Here is a 27,811-nt window from a genome sequence, read left to right on the forward strand (position 1 = left end):
CAGTTTAACAAGAAGTTAATTTGGGCAGTGTTAAAATTTTGAGTTTTTTTGGTCTATTAAGATAAACTTAGTAAAATGTAATTTAGTTTGTTCCCTTATGTATGCTTCCTAGGTCTTATTAGTATTCCTGTGTTTATTTAGGATACTGCTTTATAGTTGATGTTTTACAATATAATGTTTTTCTTCCATTAGAATGTGAAACATGTTGCAGAAACATTCAAGAAGTGGCTGAAGGGGGAAGGAAAAAAGTGCCACTGCCTATCAGAAAAAAACAGAAGAAAACATGGGAAATACAACCACCAAATTCCGTAAAGCACTCATCAATGGTGACGAAAACCTGGCCTGCCAAATTTATGAAAACAACCCTCAATTGAAAGAATCTCTTGATCCAAATACATCTTATGGGGAGCCCTACCAGCACAATACTCCATTACACTATGCTGCTAGACATGGAATGAATAGAATACTGGGGTAAGTATTACTGTAAACCAATTAAATTCGTGAAAGGAAAAAAAAGACCTTGATCTTTGAAAATATGCATGTTATATGGTATTATAGTGGATTAAACTTTTTTTAAAAGATTTATTTATTTTAGAGAGCACGAACACAAGCAAGCAAGCAACGGTAGAGTAGAGCCTGTCCCAACATGGGGCTCTCCCAACATGGGGCCCTAGCTCACAACCCTGAGATCAAGACCTCAGCTGAAACCAAGAGTTGGATGCTTAACTGACTGTGCCACCCAGGCACCCTAGTGAATTAAACTTTCTAAAACTGATTATGCTAAGTTATTAAGTAAAATTTTTAAAATTATGCCTAAATTAGACAAAGTTTTAATAGGTTGGTTCACATATTCTTGTGGCTATAAATATATTTTGATCCTCGGTATGTTTCATAGTATGATATCTTGGTAATAGTTTAGTGTTTAATTTACAGCATTTCAATTCCAGAAAAGTACTTACCAGCTATGAAAAAATTGCAGGGAATGGTGCCTACATCAAAGTTTTCAGCTCTAATTAGCTAGTTTGAATTGAAAAAACATGCATTTGCCTTATCTAGTCATAATCAGATTTGAGTTTCCTTCCTTTTTTTTTTTTTAAATATTTTTTTCTTTATTTATTTATGATAGTCACACAGAGAGAGAGAGAGAGAGAGAGAGAGAGAGGCAGAGACACAGGCAGAGGGAGAAGCAGGCTCCACGCACCGGGAGCCCGACGTGGGATTCGATCCCGGATCTCCAGGATCGCGCCCTGGGCCAAAGGCAGGCGCCAAACTGCTGCGCCACCCAGGGATCCCGAGTTTCCTTCCTTTTAATGGGGTTCATTTACTTGAAAAGACTTCTTCTAAAAGCAAAACAGGGCAGCTCCAGTGGCGCAGCGGTTTAGTGCCGCCTGCAGCCCAGGGCGTGATCCTGGAGACCCTGGATCGAGTCCCACGTCGGGCTCTCTGCATGGAGCCTGCTTCTCCCTCTGCCTGTGTCTCTGCCTCTCATTCTCTCTCTGTATCTCTATGAATAAATAAATAAAATCTTAAAAATAAATAAATAAAAGCAACACATTTCCTTAAAACCAAAAATACTAAGAAACTTAAAATCTCCAACAAGAAAGCATCAGTGACAGCAAACACATTTATGTGAAGATTCCTACCACATTACATGAGAAATAAATTTTATATTTGCTAGTTTATAAAGTGAGAGAAGCAGAGGGTAGTTCGAAAACAAATTTAGTGTTTTTAGAAGTAGATTATGCAGCTATGAAAGTCTGATGCCGGAAGAGGAGGACTTTATTTACATAGTGAAATAAAATTCATAAAGCAGTATTCAAAGCTCTTTAGAACTTGATAAAAAAAGTTTCAACCTATTTTATATTTCTTTTAATACAAATTGTTGTTCAAATTAAGCTGTTCTTTTTGGTTTCTTTGAAACGTCATGTGTGCTTTGTCCTGTGCATGCTGTTTTCTCTGCTAGGAGTCCCCTCCCCAACTCCTCTCAGCTTTCTCTTTCTTATCTAAGTCTTAACCTTCCTTCAAAGCAGGATTTATCTATCTTATTAGCCTGTCCCAACCCAAAGGAATGTCAATCTTTTTTTTTAACTTCTGTGGGATTTTATGTATGTATTACTTATTTGGTATATACTACATATCATTGTACTTTAAAATTTTGTATATTTCTCTCCACCTCAGTTAATACTTCTTTTAATGTACCTCTTTTGTACTTCTAGCATCTAGCATAATATCGAACACAAAGTTAATAACAGTTTTATAAATCATTGCACAAGAAAATATTTTAGGATCAGGATTTGTGAACAAAAAAATTCCATGAATGAATTAAGTCATCAGACCCATGACTTTATCAAGTAGGCATCTCTGTAACTTTTCTTTTTATTAAAAATAAAATAGATATTTATTGGCTTAGTGTTTCCATAACCTCTCCTGTTTGCATTTATTTTTTGTTTTCATTTCTCTAAAGATACCTACTTAGAAGCCACCTCCAACTCATCTTGTTGGAAATTTTGTATTTTCCCCCCAATTGAGTTTTCCCTACATTAACGATACTAACATGCTGTGCTAAGATAATGGCAAATGTTTTGAGTGCTTACTGTTTTCTAGGCACTATTAACAGTGTCTACATGCATTCTCTCATATAATCCTCATTACAACTCTGGAGGTAGTTTACTCTGCATTTTAGAGGTGAGAAAACTGAAGCACAGAAAGATTAAGCAACTTGTCAGATCTCTAGCAGCTTATAAGTGACAAAGCTAATTGCCCAAATAGATGAATGTAAGCTTTAGGCTTTTTAACCACTGTGATAGCCTCTTATCTCTATAGTCAGATAAACCTATGTGTTAGGGCTGTGTAAACCACTTACTAGCAAGGCAAGTTATTTCATCACTCTGGGCTTAAGTTCCCTTATCTATAATATAGATATCTGTTACATACAGCTTGTGGGACAATTAATTAATGTGTTATATATCTATCATGCTGCCTAGGACACAGTATGTTCTCAAAAATGTTATTACTTCTCATTTCTGTAATCCTAAATATCTTCAAATCATCCTTGACTTACTCTTCCCCTTTACCTAACCTGCTACTAATACAAAGTTCTCTAAGTTTTATCTCTGGAATTCATTTCTTTCCATTCCCATTGCCCCAAACTTAGCTCACTCCTCTCAACCTGTGCTTGATTTTCAACATTAAAAATATCTGATTCCTAAGTGTTCTTTTTGCAAGCCTTTTCCTCTCATATTCTCTTGTCCAGATTAATCTTGCTCAATTATATCCTTTTTAATGTTTTTTCCATTGTGACAAAACTGTAACAATACCCTATTGTCTGCTTTATTCTCTTTGGCTTCCAAAGCTCCCTTGACCTTGCCCTCATTCTACCCAGTCAGCCCGATTTCTCATTACTCTCAAACAAGCTCCTATAGTGAGGCTGGTTGACTTCTTCCGTGCTCTCCCCATCTTTAGAAATGCCACCGCCTTAGAGCTTTATTTGTGTTGCTCCTTGATTCTCAAATGTCTTCTTTCTCTTCTAATTGCCTCTCCTTTAAGTCCTAACTTGGTTTCTGCTTTGTTCATGAATTTACCTCTAACTACTCTGACCTGCAGTATTTTTTGTTTTCTGAAATCCTACAACTTAGATTTTAAACCATCTTATTATTATTAAACTTCTCTTCTCCACTCAACTGTAAAGATTGTAAATACAATGCTAGACACTTAATAATGTTTTCAATAAATTAAATATTGAATGCTTAATCTATTAAAGCTTTTTTTTTAATTTAAGTATTTTCAGTGAGATTACAGAACTTTTAGCTTGCTAACATTGAACACTATGATGATATTTAAAGCAAGTCTAAAACTTGCTTGGAATACTAAAGTAAAATATATTTAAGTATTGTTATTACTAAGATAATATGTATTTTTAACACAAAAGAAACCAAGTAGCAAAATGTTTTTTAACCATTTATAGTACAGTTTACAAATATACTTCCTAAAATTGGAAAACACTGTTAAGAAAGTTATCAAACAAGCATGTCTAAGGACTTAGAGATCCTGAGACTTTCAGGAGGTACACAAGGTCAAATCTGTTTTTGTACTAATACTTGGGTGTTATTTGCCTTTTTCACTGTGTTGACATTTGCAATGTAAGTACAAAAACTGGAGGATAAAACTGTTGATGCTTGTAGATGAATTAAGACAGTGGTAGTCAGTCTTACAAGTAATCATTGTATTCATCACTGCCTGCCACTTTCAGTCAAAAAAAAAAAAAGCCAGCTTCACTTATCAAGTATCCTTGATGAAGCAGTAAAAGTTATTTTTTTAGTAAAAGTTATTTTTTTTTAATTAATCTCCATCTTTGAGTACACATCTTCTTAATAGTCCATATGACTGATGGGAAGAATACCTAAAGCACTTCTGAATACTGAAGTATATGATAGCTTTGAATAAGAGCACTTTGCTATTTGAGTCTAAGTTGAACCACAGCTTTTTCATGAAACACCATTTTAAGCTAAAAACAACAACAAAAACTGGTTATTTGGACTAGGATACGTGGCTGACATTTTCTTGAAAATGAATTATGTGAGCCTATCAATTCAAAGAAAAGCTGTTGCTAATGATAAAACTTGAGCTTTCAAATGAATATTCAAATTTTGAAAAACTTGTATCACTACCTCTATCTTGGCAGCTCCCAGATACTTACAGACTTATGATAAGATTGGCATTGTTATAAACTAATGTGATTTTCTAAAATATTATATAGTGAAAAGTGACAATGTCTAAAAAATCTGCATAACTCAGTTAATCGGTATTTTTGGAAGATAGTATGTGATTTTTAAAAATTACACATGGGTAAAAAAATATATTCAAATGAAAAGTAGACCGGTAGACTTTAATGTAACGGAGTACAAAAAGTTCACTGATGTGTTTCAGATTTTACATTGCAAGTAATCTAAGAAATGGCCACTTGTTGAATTTTTGGTATACTATCAAATATGAATATTTATAGTTCTCTGAAAAAGCATTTTAAAATACTACTCCTTTTTCTAACATTATAGAGGCTGGATTTTCTTCATATGCTTTGAACCAAAAGAACTTATCACAACAGATAGAATACCATGAGAATTCATCTTCTGTTAGCTAGACATTAAAAGAAATTTAGTTTTTTTCATTTTAAGTTGTTAAGAATATTTAATGTGTAATGGGTTTTTTAGTGAATAATTTTTTTTATTTTTTTATTTTTATTTTTATTTTTTTTAGGATTTTATTTATTTATTCATAGAGACAGAGAGAGAGAGGCAGAGACACAGGCAGAGGGAGAAGCAGGCTCCATGCAGGGAGCCTGACGTGAGACTCGATCCAGGGTCTCCAGGATCACGCCCTAGGCTGCAGGCAGCGCTAAACTGCTGCGCCACCGGGGCTGCCCAGTGAATAATTATTTTTTAAATGTCTGTTTTAATTTTTATCTTTTTTTTTTTTTTTATGATAGTCACAGAGAGAGAGAGAGAGAGAGGCAGAGACACAGGCAGAGGGAGAAGCAGGCTCCATGCACCGGGAGCCCGACGTGGGATTCGATCCCGGGTCTCCAGGATCGCGCCCTGGGCCAAAGGCAGGTGCCAAACCGCTGCGCCACCCAGGGATCCCTGTTTTAATTTTTAATATGATAACTGTCAATATACATAGCCCCACATAAACAAAAATTCTTAGGAAACTTCCCTAATTTTTGAAGTTGTAAAAGAGGGACACTGGGGTGGCTCAGTAATTGAGCATCTGCCTTTGACTCAGGTCGTGATCTGGGATTGAGTCCCTGCATCAGGCTCCCTGCGAGGAGCCTGCTTCTCCCTCTGCCTATGTCTCTGCCTCTCTCCCTGTGTCTCTCATGAATAAATAAATAAAATCTTTTTAAACAATTAAAAATAAAAATAAATAAACAATAAAGTTGTAAAAGAGACCTGTGACCAAAAAGTTTAAGAATTGCTGATCTGTTCAATATTCTTGACTCTTCTAAGCAGGAATATATCTGTCTTTTTCTGTCATGTGGTTATCATTCTATTGAATGAGTATTTAAAGTCCTATAGGAAATATGACATATATTCTCTTTAATTACCAGTTTGGACTACTTTTATGATTTGGCCATATGTTTTATACTTAACTTTGTACTTATATGTTTACTTTATACTTTCAATTTCAGCCTAAAGTTTTGGAGTATTTTCTTCTTTGTTTCCTTAATTGTTTGGAGAGATCAGTGGCTTATAATTTCTTTATTAAAGCTTTTTAACATCATATACTAGAATCAGAACAAATTATTGTTCTCTTTTCCTAAGAATACACAACTCTGATTTCCTAAATCTATATATTTTGTTTTTCAAAAATTGATTTAGATAAGAAAATAACAAATTATATTAAATGTTTAGTTGCTTTTGGAATTAAGAAATTACTCCGTTTTTAAAAGATGTTATTTGTTTATTCAAGAGAGAGAGCACATGTGAGCTGCAGAGGGACAGAGGGAGAGGGACAAACTGCGCTGAGCGTGGAGCCCAATGCGGGACTTGATCTTACCACCCTGAGCCAAAACCAAGAGTTGGACATTTAACCAACCGAGCCACCAAGGCATCCCACGAAATTACTCTTCTTAACACTGTCATGTAGAATAAGGTTAAATAGCATTTACTCATCAGCATTAAATAAAATAGCAAATCTGTTTTAATTATTTGTGTTTTAGATAGCTTCAAATATTTCATTGTATTTACCCTTGGTAGACTTCCTAACAAACTAATGACCATTTTTTCTCATGATGCCTCATTTAATCTGAGGTACCTGTCTATGGCTTCAGTATAATCCCTGACTCAGCTTGGCTAGCTTCCTAATGCTTGAAATACATGGATAGACAAAGGTATATATACTTAGTCAAGGACCTGGTAGCCATAGAAAGCCTCCATGTGGAATAAGACCTTGCTTTTATCACCATTTCCTTTACCTTTATGGTACGTGCAATAGCAGGCATAACTTTCCTCTTTTTAGGCAAAATAATATGGTAAAAGTAGTTTACAGTTTAGCAGCTAGTTTGCATTCAGATCTCTCTGAACCCAAATGCTGTTTATTTACATTATACCACATCACAGTGCCTCCTTCATGAGAAACTAAGTCCATATTCATAAATAGTTACTACTTAATGTAGTAAAAACACTATTAGACTTTGCAATCAGTGTGTCCTAGTTACGAGAAGTCATGTATAAAATGAGAATTATAGGGGATCCCTGGGTGGCTCAGCGGTTTGGTGCCTGCCTTCGGCCCAGGGTGTGATCCTGGAGTCCCGGGGCTGAGTCCCACATCAGGCTCCCTGCATGGAGCCTGCTTCTCCCTCTGCCAATGTCTCTGCCTCTCTCATTCTCTCTCTCTCTCTCTCTGTGTCTCTCATGAATAAATAAATAAAATCTTTAAAAAAACAAAAAAAGAAATAAAATGAGAATTATAATACTTATTCTGTAAATTTTACAGAGTAGCTTCTTTGCTTCTTTAGAAATAAAAAGGGCCTGTCTTATAGTGTAAATAAAACATAAAACCTTCTTAATTAATATCAAGCTTTGAGAATTAAAAGAGTTTCTAATTCTTGATTTCTGTTTTTTAGCTCTTATGTTTTAGGAGTTACTAAGTTCTTTTAATGGGTTAAACGGATTTAAATGAATTAAAATTCTCCTCTCCTATCCCTCCTTGCCTACAAACTTCATACAGACAGAAACTTAATTTGTTTTCTTCACAGTATGCCTAAGTTTTAAAATATTACCTGCCAAATAACAACTGTTCAGTACTTGTTGCATGAAAGAGAAGAGTTAAAAGGAACTGAAGTTACATGTATGTGTTAGTGACTGGGAGAATAGGAGTGTTGGTGGCAAGAAATTGAGCCTCTGGCAGAGCAGACTGTTATTTTGGAGGGAACTCAGTTGAATGTGAGCTGATAGAGAAATGCAAGAGAAAGGATCCTAGAAGGATTTAGAATATGGTCTAGAGGTCAGATGAGAAGTCAGACAGGATGATAGAGCATTAATGATTACCACAAAAGTAGTATTACCACAAAAGTAGTAGTAGAAGTTAGAACTATGATTTCACCACCATTGTCTGTCATTTGGTTCTGATAAAAATTTATAGTTTACAAAGTATATTCATAGAAGCCACTGAAAGATAAATGGCTTTGAGAATAGATTTGTTCTCTAAAAGAAATATGAAGAAGAAAATGGATTCAAGAACTGAATTTGCTTCCAGTAAGGGGTTAGGAAGTGGAGCTATCATCATGGGTAAAGAGAAGTTGTGCTAAAAAAAAAATTAAGAGATATTTGAGAAGGTGTGTACTTATGGAAACCAAGGTTATAGAACAGTCAGGATATAAATGAATAGTCAGGAGTATCTGAGTGGCTCAGTCAGTTAAGGTCTGCCTTTGGCTCGGGTCATAATACATTGGAAATGGGAATAGGAAGGGCTAGATAAAAGTGGCTTATATAGAATCTTACAGAATCTGAATTAATTTTAATAATTTCTTCCTAATTTAAAGTTTTAAGAAAATGAAACATTTTTGTTAATGATTTCCTAGAAAAAGCTTTAATTTTGAACACATTTTAGAGTATTGTTTTAATTTTGGTTATCCGCTACAATCCCATTATAATTCAACCATTATAAATACATATTATCATCAATTGTTAACAGGAAAATATTGTATGTTTTCCTTTTTTTTTTTTTTTTAAACTATTAGGCAACATTATGGTCATTTCAACAAACAAAACTATCCATGTTCCTTCCTCCTTTAAACAACTGTTAGAATTATTCTGTGTTCCCTTCTAGTTTGAGCTAAACATCTATAGACTTTGTAATGACTATAAATTTTTACTTTATAGATATTCTTATTTATGTTTCCCATTTCTCCTATAAACCAGACATTTAAGTAATTCCAAATTTTTCTATTCAGAGTAACAGTGTTGAATGTCATTGTTCCTATAGATTTTTATTTCCTTGTTTTTAAAGATTTATTTATTTACCTTAGAGAGAGACAATCTGTGCATGTGCCTGTGTCCAAAGCGGCGAGTAGCACAGGGGAAAGAGAGAGAATCTCCAGCAGACTTCCTGCTGAGGGAGGAGCCCAACATGGGGCTCAATCCCACAACCCTGAGATCATGACCTGAGCTGAAGTTAAGTCGGACACTTAATTGACTGAGCCACCCAGAGACCACAGGATTTTTATTTCTTTTAAGTTATTTCCTTTAGTATAAATTCTCAGAAGTATAGATTTACCTGGTCAAAGGATATGAAATAGTTGTTAATGAGCTATTATTATTTTTTTTAATTATGCCCTTGTTTTTATTTATTTATTTATTTATTTATTTATTTATTTATTTATTTATTTATTTATTTATGATAGTCACAGAGAGAGAGAGAGAGAGGCAGAGACACAGGCAGAGGGAGAAGCAGGCTCCATGCACCGGGAGCCCGACGCGGGACTCGATCCCGGGTCTCCAGGATCGCGCCCTGGGCCAAAGGCAGGCGCCAAACCGCTGCGCCACCCAGGGATCCCTAATGAGCTATTATTATGTAATTTGCCTGAGATCACATAAAGAGTGACAGAATCTTTGGGGTGGAAGCATTATTCTGCCTACCATACTCACCTATAGTATAGAAAGATAGAAGAATGTCTGATTTGGCTCTAATTGTAGTTTCCCAGTAGGAAGAGTTAGGGTATGAGAAACTGACATAGTTATTATAAGTAATGATAATTTATTTGTTTTTGTTCCAGAGACTCCAACATCTACTTTCAGGACAGTTCAAATCAATGTAGTGCTAAAAACCTAATGGACTGGTTTTGAAGGGCTCTACAGCTGAGCTCTCTAGACTCCTGAATGATAAGAACAGGAAATATCCAGAGTTGTCTGGGACCTTCTACTGCCTTAAAACCTCTTACACAACCTTTTTCTCATAAAAGCCTTCCAGCTTGACTGACTCATTCCAATTGATGAGTCCATCCTAACTCCCTTATGGTCATTTTTTTCTGTCAGACCCATATGTCTAAGTCGAAACTAACCTAAAAACAATCCAGATGTACCTAGGGGTTAGTTTGGCTCTGCTGTCTTCCCATTTCTGTTCTGTACTTCAGCATAGAAATGCAAATGATTTCAGCCCTCCACAGTAAATGTAGGCACTCATCTCCAGATATGGGACTTAGACTCCCATTTCATAATGTATTTGTGTGTTTTCTAGTATAGGTTAACTGTATTATAGCAGGTTTTTTCCAACTCATTTTCCAATAACCTATTGAAGCCACTGAATTGGCTCACCTGTTAATCCTATAATCCTAACTCAAGGATGTATTAGGGAGCTAGGCATAACAGATCTAGGTTTGTCATTAGTTAAGGGAGCTCACCCAGATTTACCATTGGTAAAGGCTACCACTTTGGAATTAGATCTTGGTCTTTTAGAACTAACCACAACTTAATCACTTCATAAAATATTACACTGTGTAAATAGTGCCAGCCAATGACCTTAAAGTAGAAAAATGTTTTCTAGATTTAAAAATTTGTCCTAGACTTATGCACTACTTGCTATGCTTATACTAATTGTCACCATCCTTATGAAGTAAAGATGTAACTAGAAATTGGGCAAAACAGTAAAGAAAAAAGTTGGTGTAGAATATTTATTTAGTAATGCACCCTTAGGCATTCATGTAATTGACATATGAATCTCATGTGGCCCTTCCTATTCCTTTCCTTCCTGTATCCCTTCCTTTTTTCTTCACTTTTCCTTTATTTTTTCTTCATTTTCTTTTCTCTTTTATCCCTCTTTTATTAACAAATACTGTAAAGATACTCAGCTTTCTTTTTCTTAGTATTTTGTTCTGGAATGGAATTTTTTTAACTGTAAGAATTAGTCATTCAGCTTATTGTGAAACAGGACATCAATAGACATTAACAGCTTAGAAATAGAGTTTATTTTTTAAATTTATCTTTTGTGTGTTCTCAGTTCAAGACAAGAAGACACTGGTTTTCATTTTTTCTTTACCATTTTAGGACGTTTCTTTTTGGTAGAGATGGAAATCCAAATAAAAGGAATGTGCACAATGAAACATCTATGCATTTGTTATGTATGGGACCTCAAATTATGATATCTGAAGGAGCCCTTCATCCTCGCTTAGCACGGCCTGCAGAAGATGATTTTAGAAGAGCAGATTGTCTGCAGATGATCTTAAGATGGAAAGGAGCAAAACTTGACCAAGGAGAATATGAGAGAGCAGCTATTGATGCCGTTGATAACAAAAAAAACACACCCCTACACTATGCTGCTGCCTCAGGGATGAAAACCTGTGTTGAGGTAAAACTTGTTTTTTAATATCCTGCATTCTGTAAAATTTGTGTCTTGGTAATATGTAATAATCAGAGTTTGCCTTGCTTATCTTAACATTTACTTTAGTCCTTTTTGTCCTCTTTGTGTTTCTAAAAGAATCTGGATCCCTTTTAAATTCCCCTGTTTAGGGAAAAATTAAAAACAAATCCATAGTTAAACATAGTTGGGAATAAAATGGAATCAAGAGCAATTAAAAATTGGCTAACATTCCTGAAGATAACAGTCATCAATTAAACACTTGTTGCCTAAAGTAATGGTTCTAGTAGAGATAAATTCTACTTTTTGGCTGATTTTTTTAGAAGCCAGTTTATACATATTGGATATGGCAAATCTTAGCAAGTGGGACTGGTAGCTGTATTACCTAGAATTGATCAGTTTCCTCCACAGGGGATAAGTATTAATGAATATATTTATTTTGGTCTTTTAAAAAACATTTTAATTTAAAATTACAATCATGGGGATCCCTGGGTGGCTCAGCAGTTTAGCGCCTGCCTTTGGCCCAGGGCATGATCCTGGAGTACCAGGATCAAGTCCCATGTTGGGCTCCCTGCATGGAGCCTGCTTCCCCTCTGCCTCTGCCTGTGTCTCTGCCTCTCTCTCTCTCTCTCTCTCTGTCTCTCATGAATAAATAAATAAAATCTTTAAAAATAAAATAAAATTACAATCATAATGATGATACTAATTTTTGCTCAGTGAAAGAAATTGGTGCTCGGTTTATTCTGAATTGACAAGCCTGATGATTTGCTTTGTGTGAATGTGTATGATTTAACTTTTGATCTGTCAGCATATTGCATTCATAAACTCATCTTTGGTGACTTTTCATTTTTCTGTATTCAGAAGAGCTCTTGACTTAATGTAGAATATCCCAAATAAAGCCCTATAAATACCTTGGTTGCATTTATTCTAGTTTTCCTCGACAAATTCCAGCATATCATTTAGTCTATGTGAAGTTATCTTTATCTCTTACATATACTTGACTGTACACTTGCCCAGCCTTCCTTTTTTTTTTTTTTTTTTTTTTGGCCAGCCCTCTTATTTATCTCTGTTGACCACTCTCTAACACCAGGTGATTGTGTTGAATTCTCACTTTGGTGTATTTATCAGAACTTCTTAAGTAGGAAAATCTGGTGTTTCACAAATATTAATGATTCAGAGTTATTTAAAAGATCAAAGTGACACAAAGAAGAATGGGTTGCAGTTGTTTGAAAGTTGAAAATGCTTCTATGTTAAACATTTATTAAGGACAAACTATAAATTAAGCCCCTCTAATTCTACTTTTTTCATATTTCAGAGAATCATTCCAAAGGTTAACAAATTTTTTTCTGTGAAAGTCAAATAGTATTTTAGACAACTGCTCAACTGCCATTGTAGCCTGAAAATAGCCATGACAGTATATAAACAAATGAGCATGGCAGTGTTGTGATAAAACTTTGTTTATGGACACTCCCACTTGACTTTCTTATGATCTCCACATGTCATGAAATACTCTTTTGATTTTTCTTTCAATCATTTAAAAATGTGAAAACAGTTCTAGTTCGTGGACTATACAGGAACAGGCAACAGGCTGGATTTGGCCCACAGTTTGCAGTGGACCCCCTATATTATGCAAAGAATTAGAAGAGGAAAGCAGAGATGACTCCACACTTCAGAAGCTTATTTTAAATATATAAAACAACATTTGTGAAGCAAGGCCTATATGCTTTAATTATACAAAGAATTTTAAAAATACTATGTAATAGATGCTCAATGCACAAAAATAGAACTCTGTTAAACATAAATTTTACAAGCATTCAGTACAATAAATAACACTTTTCTTAGTTGTTGAGGGTTTTGTTTTGTTTTTTTTTTTCTATTTCTTTAGAATAGAGATGGACTTTGGAGAATGATGGGTTAGGTCTATTAGCATGGCCCAATTAAAAGCCCAGTGATTTTTCTTTCCTTGGCAGACCAGAGCCAGCCTAGTCATTAAGCCTCATTTTATTTATATTCGTGTTTTTCCTGTCATAGTGATTCAATAAATGGTTGATGTGTGGAGGTTTTTGCTTTTGATGGTGTTTCATTCTTTGTGAAAAGCATTTTTTTAAATGAACATTATCTTAGATATTTCCTATGCACCCCTGTCTTAGTTGTTTATTCAAAGCTTTAAGTGTGGCTGCTTATTGTCAGATCAAATAGAGGCCACTAGAAAACTAAAGGTGGTAAGTTACTTAATTATATTGTGTTGTTGGCACCTGGAGTTTTTGTTTTTGTTTTTGTTTTTTTTTTGGAGTTTTAAAACTGAAAAGAATACAGATATTGTAGTCCCAGCTCAACAACTAAATAACTTTGCCTGAGTCTCGGTTTTCTGATATTTAATGAACAAACTTATGACCTCATTATTACCTTCAAAATAGCAATGATGTTAAGGGCTATATTATTCATTAATTTGGGCAGTCAATGTTACAGGCATTGAAGGGAAAGGAAGACCATTTTAATTTTACTTATCCTGGATGATTTCATGAGTACTAGTATGATTTGACTGGGTAAGATTTATATTTGGAGGAGGATACTTAAAATGTGCCCCTCAGACCTGCAGCATCATTTACTCTTGGGAGCTTGTTATAAATATGAAATCTTGGGCCCAGTAGGCCTCCAGATTCCAAATCAGAATCTCTGGGGTAGACTCCCAAGATGTTTTAAGAAAGTTCTACTGGTTATTTGTTTACATGTCAGAGTTTAAGAAGCACTGTTCTGGTGGCTCAGTGGTTGAATGGCTGCGTTTGGCTCAGGGCGTGATCCCCAGGGTCTGGAGATTGAGTCCCACATTGGGCTCCCTACAAGGAGTCTGCTTCTCCCTCTGCCTTTGTCTCTGCCTTTCTCTCTGTGTCTCTCATGAGTAAATAAATAAAATCTGAAAAAAAAAAAAAAGGCACTGTTCTAGGTCTCAGACATAGGCAGGTTAAGGTATTTTGCAGAAGAATAAGACAGATGACTTAAAAGATAGAGGCTATACCAAGTAGAAAATACTAAATGTTAAGGTCAAGAATTTGGAATTTATAGAAATTTGAGCTGTTGAAAATTTTTGATTGGAGAAGTACTGTTATGAAAGTAAATACAGTAAGATTAGTGTAATGGTTGTTATATAGAATAGATTTGAATTAGGATACTTGTAAAAAAGTGTTTCTTGAAGCCTTACTATGCAGAGAATGGTCCTCAGACTGGCATGGACATCAGCTATTTAGAAACTTTGGAAATGTTTAGGCCTCATTCCAGACCAAATGAATCTGAATCTATAGTTTAACAAAACCCCAAGGTGATTCATATTCCCATTAAGGTTTGAGAAGCCCTGGCTTAGAGCATAGTCAGTGAGACACCTACAGTGGAATCATACACTTTTTGTAAAAAGTACATATGTCTAATCCCCACCCAGGTTCCCCCCAATATGACTATCAGGCTATCCAGATGATTCTTATACAACTTGAAAACCTTTGTGCTGTGGGCAGCCCAGGGTGGCTCAGCGGTTTAGCGTCGCCTTCAGCCCAGAGTGTGATCCCGGAGACCAGGGATCGAGTCCCACGTCAGGCTCCCTGCATGGAGCTGCTTCTCCTTTCCCTCTGCCTATGTCTCTGCCTCTCTCTCTCTCTCTCTTTCTTTCTCTCTCTCTCGTGAATAAATAAAATCTTTTTTTTAAAGATTTTATTTATTTATTCACGAGAGACACAGAGAGAGAGAGAGAGAGAGAGAGAGAGGGGCAGAGGCATAGGCAGAGGGAAAAGAGAAGCAGGAACCATGCAGGGAGCCTGACGTGGGACTCGATCCCTGGTCTCCAGGATCAGGCCCTGGGTTGAAGGCGGCACTAAACCGCTGAGCCACCCGGGCTGCCCGAATAAATAAAATCTTAAAAAAAAAAAAAAAAAAGAAAAGAAAACCTTTGTGCAGGAATAATAGTTATAAACATGGCTGCATTAAAAAAAAAAAAAATCCCATAGTGGAGACCTATCTCAGATCAATAAAATTGGAATTTCTGAGGTTGCAGCCCATACATTAGTACTTGAAACTTCTCCAGATGATTCCAGTGGGTAGCCAAGGTACATTGAAAACCAATGTACTTGCTAGTGGGAGTAATAAGCATTAGATTATTGCACCAATTCTGGTAGGAACTGATAAAGAGCCTGGGTTTTGGGGTGTATTAGAAATGGAAAGAATGAGGCAGATGCAAGGGACATTGTGAAGACTTGGTAGCATTTGGTAACTTGGTCATTTGATACAAGGAAGCAGGGGAGACTAAGGGTTGAAAATGATGGAGGCTTTAGGGGTACCTGGCTGGCTCAGTCAGTAAAGTGCAGGATAAGCACAGAGCATGGGACTCTCATGAGTTCAAGCCCCACGTTGGGTCTAGAGCTGACTTAAAAAAGTAAAATGTATGGATAAAAAAAAAACGATGGAGGCTTTAAAACGTTAATATTGATGTTAAGCTATCTTTAGGTGATAATGGTTAAGCTATCTTTAGGTGATATAATTTTTCTTTCATTTGTTTTCTACATTTTATATAACAATCTGCTATCGTTATTTGTAATTAAAATAAAATAAATTACTTTTAAGTAGAATGAGCATGGTTTTGAACCTGGGTCACTTTGAAGCCTGCTGACAATTAACCAGACATTTAAAAAGAGAGATGAGGTAAAGAAATTGGTTGAAAGGAAGGAAGATTGTATTGAGTTTTCATTCAGAAGAGTGGAGATTGAAATCGTATTCAAGCTATTGAAAATTAGTACTAGGGCAGCCCAGATGGCTCAGTGGTTTAGCGCCACCTTCGGCCCAGGGCCTGATCCTGGAGAACCAGGATCCAGTCCCATGTCAGGCTCCCTGCATGGGGCCTGCTTCTCTCTCTGCTGCTCTCTCTCTCTTTCTCTCTCTCTCTCTCATTAATAAATAAAAATAAAAATCTTTAAAAAAAATTAGTACTAGTTGTTTGGAAGTAAAGAATACAGATTGAGAATTTCAGTGTCATCTGCATAGAGTTGATAACTAAAACAAGGTAAGGTAGAGATGAGAAATCTAAGGAAAAGATTTTAGATTATAGACAAAATTACAGAGTTAAAGTCACAGCACCCATTTGGAAAATGCCTATGTTTAAAGGGGGTGAAAACAAGAAACAAATAGAAAAAGAAGAAAACTGAGAATACTGTCAGGGGTGCCAAGAGAAGATTTCAAGGAAAGAGGTAATCAGTCATGTGAGATACTGCTGCAAAGAGGTAAAGCAATTAAAAGAGCGAGAAAGGCTGTTGAATTAGAGAGTATTAATGATTTTCAGAAACAGTGAAATGGTCAGGATAGAAGTCAGACTGCTGGGAATAATTGAGTCTTTTGCTGAGGAAGTGGAGAGACAGTCACTAATTTGAGCAATGTGGCTGAGAAAGAAAGGAAAATATTAGGAAAGTAACTGGGAGGATAACAATTACGGTAACACCTGTGCCAGGAGCCAGTAGCAAGAGAGTGAAGCTAGAGGGGTAATGGTGTGCTCAAGGTCATACAGGAAATAGAGATGACGAAATGGTCATTTTCAACTAGAACAGACTTCAACGGTCATCTTGTTTTGTAACATCTTTCCTCAAGATTATATAAGCCTTACTTCACAGATGAATCTGTGTAAATTGAGACTTAAAGAAGTTAATTGATTTGTCCAGAATTACCAGCCATTTAGATTATGGATCAAAGGGCTGGGGAGGGATTTGTCTTGCATATGCAAGGAGCTGCCCTACCCCTCGTCCTCTAGGATTATAAATGGAAAGGAAGGCAAAATAAATGAACAAATGTGCTGAGATAGTGATAATTAGATGTTTCTTTTAAGGTAGAACACTTTATGTACGACAAGTATGCAAGAAAGGCTAAAAATCACATTTGAATGAAGTACTCAGTTCTCCTGGCTTTAAGAGTGAGGAAAATGGTAGTTACAATGCTTTGGTTGAAATTACCTCTTCAGAACCAATTGTAATTCCCTTAGTAGATAAAAGCAAAACACCTGACTTTTTGCCGCATCAATTTCACCGATAACCCTACCTAACACATCTTTCACTTATTGGTGTTCCCAACCTGATGCCCCAAATGTCAGCAAGCAGAAACACTTTAAGTGCTGTTCCAGTGTCAAACAGTACTACTGTTAGCTAGCTTCTGTGCCAGAGTATATACATGTTGATTTTCCTTGCCAAAACAAATGCTACAAACATGGACCCTGCATTTCATCACCTGTTACAAGTTTCCCTCCAGGTGCCAATTGCATCAATGAGATCTAGGTTTTTGTAGTCCCTCACCTCCATGCCAGTAATTTGAGGATCCCTTTTGAAGACAGATTACCAATCAAGGCATAAATCTCACCTAAGTTCCAGATATGTTCAGCAATGACTCTCAACAATGACTTCTCATGCATCCCCTCTTTACACACCCTTTTTTTAAGTGCCAAAGAATGCAGTCTACACTCCGGCATATCCTTTTAAGAAGGTCTCCCCCCTTGCCTTGCCACTCCCCATCCCTATACTTCTCTTTCCCTTTGGCTTTTTCCCCTGAGCTCCGCCCTCAATCCATTGCTTGGCCAGGGATCCAAATGCTGCCTTCTGGACTTCCCTCCACAAGGATGCCTTGCCCCTAGCTGTGGCTGCAGGGACTTAATTTATTGGGAGAGCCTATGGTGGCTGCCACCCCAGTCACAGCTGGGCAGCACTCACCGTACAGCCAGGCAGTCTGCCCCTAGCAGAGGCCCTCTTGGCTTGCCATTTTTCATTCCCCTTCCTGTGGCTAAGGGGTGGGAGTGAGGGGATGGGGGACGGAGGGGGGTGGGGACTGCCTGCCATGGCCTGGGTCTTGAAAAACCTGAGTCTGCTGATTGAAATGAATCTCTTAAAAAAAAAAAAAAAAAAAAAAAAGAAGGTCCCCCTCTTACTGATATTCCAGAATGGCACAACCTCTTAAATTTTGTTGTCTTTGCTTTTATTAAAGACTGGGCATTAAGTTAAAGAAGATTTATCTTGTTTGCTAATATTTAGAATCTCTTCTATGATAATATCTATTGTGAAAGTAAATCTAATCACAGCTTTGAAAGCTTTCCCAGTGTGCAGTTTAGAAATCATTTTCTACTAAGCCAAATAAAGATTCAGAGAATAAAGTCAGCTCTCCTAATTCCATAGTAGAAGCAAATAGTGAATTCTCTGATAGGATTGGATAAGCTGTGGAGCAGAAAAGCTAAAAACAGTAATAGACTCTGCTGTGGGTATGGTTTAAGTCTGTGGACGTACTACAAGTCCCCAGTACCGAGTATGTTAGGCCATATAAATATATCCATTTAAACAGCAACGTGGGTAGTAGTGTAGGGTTACTATCAAATTTTTTAAGGATTTTATTCCTTCATTTGAGAGAGAGACAGCGCGCACAGGTGAGCACATGAGCAAGGGGGAGGGGCAGAGGGAGAGGGAGAAGCAAAATGTCCCCGCCTCCCCCTGCTGAACAGGGGGCTCAACCCCCGGGCTTCATCCCTGGACCTGGAGATCACAACCTGAGCTGAAGGCAGACGCTTAACTAACTGAGCCACCCAGGCACTCCTCAAATTTTTATGTACATAAGAATCTCTTGGACTTTAGAATCAGATTAGGATTCAGAGGCCTGGAGTGGGAGGGGTTTCCGTGGTTATGCTGAGATTCGTTCAGCATTTCTAACAAACTCTCAGGTGATAACTACTGATCCCCAGACCACACTTTGACTAGAGAGGTTTCTAGGTGGTAAGTAGCAGCTAATATGACCTTGCCCTCAGGCTCTAAAATGTGTCTACGACAGTGACTGCTTAGAGTTAAGCCTAGCAATTTTTTTTTGTAAGTGGCAAAGATGTAAAGAGTAAATATTTTGAGTTTTGTGTTCATAAGCCATATTCTTCTTGATTTGTTTCTATGCTTGCTTTTACAATTAAAAAAAATTGTTTAACCATTTTAGCTCTGAGGTATACCCTCAGCCTTGAGCAAGAAACTGAAGTCATATCCATTGGGCTTGTCAAATTAGCCCATGGCTTTCAGGCCCGGCACTGGTATAAGTTCCTTATTTCGTCTGGCCTCTTGGGATGACTATAGAGGAGTCATAAGGATTCCAGTTCCAAAAGCAATAAAGGAACTTTATAGGAAGATCTGTATGTTTGTTGGAGGGAGGGGTGATAAAATTATATGGAAGAAAATGGAAGGAAGCTACCTTTTTTATTTAATGCCATAAAAAATGAAAACTAAAATGATTCATTTTTAGATCATAAGATCTGAGTAGAGGGATGCCTGGGTGGCTCAGCGGTTGAGCATCTGCCTTTGGCTCAGGGTATGATCCCGTGGTCCTGGGATCGACTCCCACGTCGGGCTCCTGCATTGAGCCTGCTTCTTCCTCTGCCTCTCTCTGTGTGTCTCTCGTGAATAAATAAAATCTTAAAAAAAAAAAAAAAAAAGATCTGAATAGAACTTTACCATGGACCCCAGGAATCATTTGACTTCTCTTAATTTATGTGATCAACCTATTCTTTGTGGCAGTACAAAATCCAGTTATGATTATAAGAATTTGGTCAAACTTTTGTGTAGATCCCAGTTCTGCTTAATAGGTGGATAACTTTGATCAAGTTATTTAACTTTTCTGAGATATCATAATGTCCCTGGGGTTGTTTGTAAATAAGACTGTGTACTTGAGGGGTGCCTAGGTGGCTCTGTTGGTTAAGCATTTCCCTTTGGCTTGGGTGATGATCTCAGGGTCCTGGGATCAAGCTCCACATTGGACTCCTGCTCTGAAGGGAGCCTGCTTCTCCCTCTGCCTCTGCTGCTCCCCCTGCTTGTGTGCAGTCTCTCTCTCTCTAAAATAAATAGTCTAAAAAAAAAAAAAAAAAAGAATGTGCACTTGAAATGCTTAACATAGTGCTTAGAACTTAGAAGACAATAAATGGTGGCTATTACTATGTTATTATGGTCATGACTGAATTCTGTAGAAGAATCATCTCCATGACTAATTGCAGGCTGTTCTTTCGGGTATATCATATACTAGATTATGGTCCTCTTGGCATTTTTGTCCTTCCTAATGTATCTGCAGACATAATGGGGAAATTTGAACGTACATCCTTTAGTAACAACATATTTAACTTATGTAAAACTACCAGAAACCTCAGTAGTAAATAAGTCAAGTCACTCTTCCATGTTGTTGTTTGTTTTTACTCTTCCGTGTCTGTGTGTGTGTGTGTGTGTGTGTGTGTGTTGTGGTTTTTTTGCAAAAGTTATTTCTTTCGGGAAAATCACACCTTTAAAGATTGAAAAATTGTTTGATATCATATCTTCCCGACTTGATTATCAGTGGTTATTCTCACCACTTATTTTGAGAAATATTGAAAACAATTTTGCTTCATTGATTTGCTCATCCTAATTTGAGTTCAGTGTTGGACTGGATAGTGAAGATACAAGTGAAAACTTTTGTCTGCCATGTCAGGACATTCAGGCATTAGTGGTTAAAGTAACAGGATCAGCAGTGTTCTTCTGGTTTAAGAAAATTCATAGAAATTTACATAATCTAAAGCATTGAATAACTATAAAATGTTTTTATTTTTAAGTAAGACTTTTTTTTTTTTGATTGGACAGAATGCTTAAGTATTTCTTTTTAAAGTTTAATAAGTTGGTTTCTGCTGTTTGTTTTTAACCACAGGAAATCATCCTAATACTAATAAACAAGAATTGCCATCTTAAATTAGAAGTCACTGGTATCTAAGTAATTTTTATTATCATTTCAAGTATATGCTGTTATGTTTTTGTTGTGCTTCCTTGTTTTTTTTTTTTTTTGAATATGTAGCATGAAATAACTTGTTTAAATCTGTGGTTGCAAGTTTTTGAAAAAAGTCTTTTTTAGCTTTTAGTAAAACATGGAGGAGACTTGTTTGCTGAGAATGAGAATAAAGATACTCCTTGTGATTGTGCTGAAAAACAACACCACAAAGATTTGGCTCTCAACCTGGAATCACAAATGGTATTCTCACGAGATCCTGAAGCTGAAGAAATAGAAGCTGAATATGCTGCATTAGACAAACGAGAGGTAAGGTTTTATGGATTTTTTTAAAGAAAAAAATTAAATGGATTTTATATTAAGTTGTATTTTTCTACTTTAAAATCCAGTTCATATGGTATTCTTTCCATCTGCCTAATACCCTGTCATCGACATAGCTTTAATTATGAAAATACATGTAGAAAATCTGGAGGTAGTAACTATCTCTGACATATGTAAAAATATTTGCTTATTTTTTATGATTGATTGATTTATTTTAGAGAGCTAGTGCGTGTGTATGCAGGTGTGGGGGAGGGGTGGAAGGAGAGAGAAACTCAAGTAGGCTCCCAAGCTGAACACAGGACCCCACGCAGGACTCAGTGTCAGGACCCTGAGATCAGACCTGAGCCAAAACCAAGAGTTGGTCGCTTAAACCCCACCCAGGCCCTCATGTTTACTTACATTTAAATAGAGAGTCTGATGTGTAAAGCCCCAACCATTCCTACTGTTCTAAAATTGCAGTCCTCCTATTCCTCAGTCTTTCCCTGTTTTCTGGATTGCTTTTATCAACAAACATGCTCTGAAAACTTTAACCTTAAAAAACAAGAACAACAAAACAACCTCTCCATTGACCACTCAGTTGTAGCCCCATATCTCTATCTTCTGAGAAAAACAAAATTTAAGAGCTGTCTATACATAACCTACTTCCTCACATTCCATTCACTCTTCGGCCCATTGCAGTGTGACTTTCCTCCCTTCTGTTGTGATGGAAGTGCATTTGTCATGGACATCAAGAGTCACCATGTTGCCAAAGCCAGTAGGTACTTTTCTCTCCATCTTACTTGAAGTCTTCTGCAGCACTGGACACAATTGACCACTCCCTTCTTAGTGAACCATTGTTCTCTTAGCTTCAGGGACATTGTTCTTTGGTTTCCTTTAAGTCTTTCTTGTTTCAAAAATATTACCTCTATCCACTGAGTTGGTCACGCATAAATGGGCAAGCATTCTTGATTCCTCACTTCTTACATCCAAACAATCTGAGAATCTCGTCAATTTTACCTCCAAAAGTGTAATATAGACCCATATACTCTTCCTGGTCTCTACTCCTGCCTCCCAAGATCCTCTCCATCTGAGCCACTTAAGAGTTTCCTAACTGGCCTCCTTCCTTCTATTTTTGTTCCCTTAGAATCCATTTTGTACACAAAAGCCAGAGAGACATTTTTAAACTTAAATTAGATCATATAAATCACTTAAATTACTTAGTAACTTTTCATTGTACTTAGAATAAATTCCAAACTATTTGCTCAGATACAAGACTTTATATGGTCTCACTACTACCTCCCTCTCCAACAACTTCTCAGATCTTTCTCCCCAGCACATTTTACTCCATTTATAATACCTCAACTACACTAAAGTTTTTGCATTTGCTGTTTCTTGTATCAGAAATCTTCTCCCAGTTTTTCTCTTGGTTGGCTCAGTAGTTCTTCAGAGAGGCAGTCTTTCACTAATAATAGTCCCCTTTCCTTCTATTCTTTACCATAATACCCAGTCTCTTTTTTTACAACACTCATTACATGCTATAGACTTTGTTTATGTATTTACTTGTTATTACCTTTCTTTCCTATTAGATTGTCAACTCCATGAGGGCCAGAATCATAACTGCCTTATTCAACAGAGTATTTTCAATGTCTGACAGTGGACATCCATAGAAGTATTAAGTAAATTATAAGACACAATAAATTTTTTCCTCCCAAAATTATTCTGGTTCTTCCATGTTCAATGCCAACTTAATTATAAAAAGACTTATCCTAAGTATTGTTTGTATGTGTTCAAAAAATAACTGCACTGTTTTGGGTTTTTCCCCATGAATTGCCAACAGTTTTTGAGCTTCTATACTCACCAGATTGCTAAAGGAACTGAGTTTCTTGGAATTTAGAAATTTATATTTTTTTACTCTTTGTGTTTCTTAGGTTAGGTTATTTTATGGGAGGGCTTATTCAGATTAAGTACACATAGAAAGGGAAGCTGATGTCCTAAGCACTCTCACATGGTTGTTGAATCTACATAGTAACTGTGAATAACAATTACGTTCCCTTCTTTTTTTTTTTTAATTTTAAGATTTTATTTATTTGAGAGAGTGAGCGAGAGCAAGAGAGCATACATGAGTGGAAAGAGGAGCAGAGGGAGAGGGAGAAGCAGACTCCCCACTGAGCAGGAAGCCAGCTTCAGGGCTCTATTCCTGGGCTCCCGGATCATGACCTGAGCCAAAGGCAGATGCTTGACCAGCTGAACCACCCAGGCGCCCCATGCCCTCTTCTTTTTTTAAAATGAGGACAGTAAATCAGAAAATAGTTGAATAATGTGCCAGGATCAAAGTAAGCCAAACCTAATTCTTCTGACTTCTCTATTTGCTGTGCTGCATTCCTTTTCATAATCCATCATCTTGAGTCAGACATAGAAACTATTACTGTGGTGCAGACACTCTGGAAAACTGTGTGGAGGTTCCTCAAAGAGTTAAAAATAGATCTGCCCTACCACCCAGCAATTGCACTGCTGGGGATTTACCCCAAAGATACAGATGCAATGAAACGACGGGACACCTGCACCCCGATGTTTATAGCAGCAATGTCCACAATAGCCAAACTGTGGAAGGAGCCTCGGTATCCATCGAAAGATGAATGGATAAAGAAGATGTGGTTTATGTATACAATGGAATATTACTCAGCCATTAGAAACAACAAATACCCACCATTTGCTTCAATGTGGATGGAACTGGAGGGTATTATGCTGAGTGAAGTAAGTCAATCGGAGAAGCACAAACAGTGTATGTTCTCATTCATTTGGGGAATATAAATAATAGTGAAAGGGAATAAAGGGGAAAGGAGAGAAAATGAGTGGGAAATATCAGAAAGGGAGACAGAACATGAGAGACTCCTAACTCTGGGAAACGAACTAGGGGTGGTGGAAGGGGAGGGGGGATGGTGACTGGATGATGGGCACTGAGGGGAGCACTTGATGGGATGAGCACTGGGTGTTATTCTACATGTTGGCAAATTGAACACCAATAAAAAATAAATTTATAAAAATAAAAAAACTATTACTGTAATAATACAATAATTTAGTCAGAAGATAACATGAACAATAATATTCTAAAAATAACATGATATGATTAAAAGACATGACTATGACTATATTTAGGCTTTTTTATCAAAGATACTATAAATTAATCAGAAAGTAATATACTCATGAATAGACTTAAGATCTAAATTAACTTAGTGTAACCATAATAAACTATTAAGTTTAAAAGAAAGTTACGGGGGCACCTGGGTGGTCCAGTGTTTGAGCATCTGCCTTTGGCTCAGGTTGTGATCCCGGTGTCCTGGGCTCAAGCCCCATATCAGACTGCCCATGGGGACCCTGCTTCTTCCTCTGCCTATGTCTGCCTCTGTCTGTGTGGGTCTCATGAATAAATAAATAAAATCTCTTTTGAAAAAGTTAAGGAACAGTTTGATACTAATTATATAGAACAGGTAAGTGCATATTGAGAAGATTGAAGTATACCAGAATGATAATTATGGTTATGGATAATGTTTTTTTACCATTATTATCTTTTCTATTTGCATGCGTTTCTTAAAATTTATAGTGAGTATTTATTGCTTAAAAAAATGTAAAAAATGTTCTCCTTTCTGACTCTACCCCACAGTGGCAACAATTTTTTTGTGCTACCAGTCATAAGCAAACATACATGATATAGAACTTTTAATGTAAAAGTAAGATAGTATACTGAGTTCTGCCAAAATATTGTTTTTAATTGAAGTATAGTTGATACACAGTGTTAATTTTGGTTGTACGAAATAGTGATTCAACAGTTTATATGTTATGGTGTGCTCACCACAATATAACTACCATATGTCACCACGCAATGCTATTACAATACCATTGACTATATTACCTATGCTGTACCTTTTATTCCTGTGACTTATTCATTCCATAACTGGAACCCTGTTTCTCCCACTCCCTTTCACCCATTTTGCCCACTTCCTTCCCATCCCTCCCTCTGGCAACCATTAGTTCTCTGTATTTATGGATCTGTTTCTGCTTTTTGTTTGCTTATTCATTTGTTTTTTTTAGATTCCACATATAAGTAAATCATATGTATTTGTCTTTCTTTGTCTGACTTCTTTCACTTAGCATAATACCCTCTAGGTCCATCCAAGTTGTTGTAAATTGCAAGATCTCATCCTTTTTTTACGACTGAGTAATACTCCATCAGGTATGTGTGTGTATATACCGCATCTTTACCCATTCATCCATCTATGAGTGGACACTTAGAGTGCTTTCATATTTTGGCTATTGTAAATAATGCTGTGATAAACATAGGGGTATCTTTTCTAATTAGTGTTTTTGAGTTCTTTTGATAAATACCCAGTTGTGGAAATACTGGGTCATGAGGTATTTCCATTTTTAATTTTTTGAGGAATTCCATACTGTTTTCCACAGTAGCTGCACCAATTTGCATTCCCACAAACAGTGCATGAGGGTTCCTTTTTGTCCACATCCTCACCAACTCTAAAATATTTTTTCAACTTAACAATATATCATGAACATCTTTTCTAAGTCAGAACATATGATCTACATATTTTAACCACCTACCTATTAATGTATATTTAAATAACTTAGATGTTTTTGCTATGAAAAACAAGGCTAAAGTGAATATCTACTTGTAACATATATATCTGTACCCAGTTATGTCATTATTGTGGTTTAAAACATGGATCTAAAGCCACACTGACTGGATTCATATCTTAGCCCCATGACTATATGACCTTGAGTAGTTTACTCAATCTCTCTGCTTCGATTCCTTCTTCCTTAAAATGAAGATCATAATGGGCCCTACCTTGTAGAGTTGTAGTGATCCTTAAATGAGTTAATATATATAAATACTTAGTACCTGAGTCATTATTTGTGTTATCTAAATGTATGCTATTGTCATCATGATCATCATATCCTTGTTACTGTATGTATATACACATTTCAAAAGTATATTCCCTATAAATTTATAAAAATTAGTTTGATGGATCATGAAATACATACATATTTTATGGTTTAATAGATGCTGTTAAACTGTCCTAAAAGATAATATTAATTCATTTTCTTCTAATAGTATTTTAGAGTATATTAAAGATTAAGACTATTAAAGAATTACTTCACATTTCTGCTAGCATTAGATATTATCAGTGTTTTTATTTTATTTTTTAAAATATTTTATTTACTGATTTGAGAGAGAAAGAGAGCAAGAGATAGCATAAGCGAGGTGCAGGGCAGAGGGAGATACAGACTCCCCACTGAGCAGGGAGTCTGATATGGGGCTTGCCCAGGACCCCAGGGTCATTATCTGAGCTGAAAGCAGACACTTAACTAACTGAGCCACTTGGGCACCCCTCAGCATTTTTATTTTTTGCTAGATTAGACAACTGGTACCTGTTTGAATTTATTTGATTATTCTGTGAATTGATTATTTATTTGCTTTTTTTCCTATGGATTGTTTGTGTTTTCTTAATGCTTCCCGAGAAACTGTGTATTTTTCTATATCACAAGTTTTTCACATAGAATATTCAGAGATGTAAATTTTTCTTCTTCTATGGCTTTTGATTTTGTTTTCATGTTAATATTATAATCTTACATCCCTATATTTTTTCTTGTTTTCTAGTTTTGTTTTTAAATCCATATTAGATTATTTTTGTCTATTATTTCATAATGTAAAAAACAGTACTTTCATAAATAAGTACTTATACACAAATGTTTATAGCAGCACTATTCACAATAACTAAAAGCTGAAGACAACCCAAATCTGTATCAACAAATGAATGGATAAAATGTGTGGTATACATAGACAATGGTATATTACTCAATCATAAAAAGGAAAGGAGTACTAACACAATGTACAGTATGGGTCCATCTCAGAAACACTGTGATGTATGAAAGAAGGCAGACACAAAAGGTCACATGTTAAATAACGCCATTTCTCTGAAATATCCAGAAGAGGTAAATGCATAAAGAAAGAAAGCACACTAGTGTTTGTGGGTCAGGGAGGAGGAAGGACTAGGGAGTAACTACTTCATGAGTGTGAGGTTTTATTTGGGGATGATGAGAATATTTAGGAATTAGATGCTGTTGTGGTTGTACAACATTGTTGAATATTTAAGGCCACTGAATTATACATTTAAAATTTTTTTTGTTTTGTTTGCTTTTTAAAAAAGATTTTATTTATTTGAGAGAGAGAGAGAGAGAGGAAAAGCACAAGCTGGGGGTTGGAAGCCAGAGGGAGAGGGAGAAGCAGGCTACCCCTTGCGAGGAAGCCACCCAGTCACCCCTAAAATTGTTATTTTTAAGTAATATATGTTTCAAAACAATTTAAAAAATAAAA

At 36.3% G+C, this 27,811-nt stretch overlaps 1 protein-coding gene across 9 annotated transcripts in view; it reads left to right on the plus strand.

Annotated features, from left to right (window-relative positions):
• Positions 1-27,811, plus strand: part of ANKIB1 (ankyrin repeat and IBR domain containing 1) — a 238,505-nt gene that overhangs the window by 150,033 nt on the left and 60,661 nt on the right. For all 9 annotated transcript variants that reach the window (XM_049093408.1, XM_025471404.3, XM_025471406.3 and 6 more), the window contains 3 exons: positions 193-471; positions 11,040-11,340; positions 21,253-21,435. In XM_049093408.1, coding sequence (XP_048949365.1) covers positions 284-471; positions 11,040-11,340; positions 21,253-21,435 — 672 coding nt within the window. In that variant the 5' untranslated portion in view covers positions 193-283. The remainder of the gene's footprint in view (positions 1-192; positions 472-11,039; positions 11,341-21,252; positions 21,436-27,811) is intronic.

The sequence above is a fragment of the Canis lupus genome, chromosome 14 (assembly GCF_003254725.2).
Source record: "Canis lupus dingo isolate Sandy chromosome 14, ASM325472v2, whole genome shotgun sequence".
NCBI lineage: Eukaryota > Metazoa > Chordata > Mammalia > Carnivora > Canidae > Canis > Canis lupus.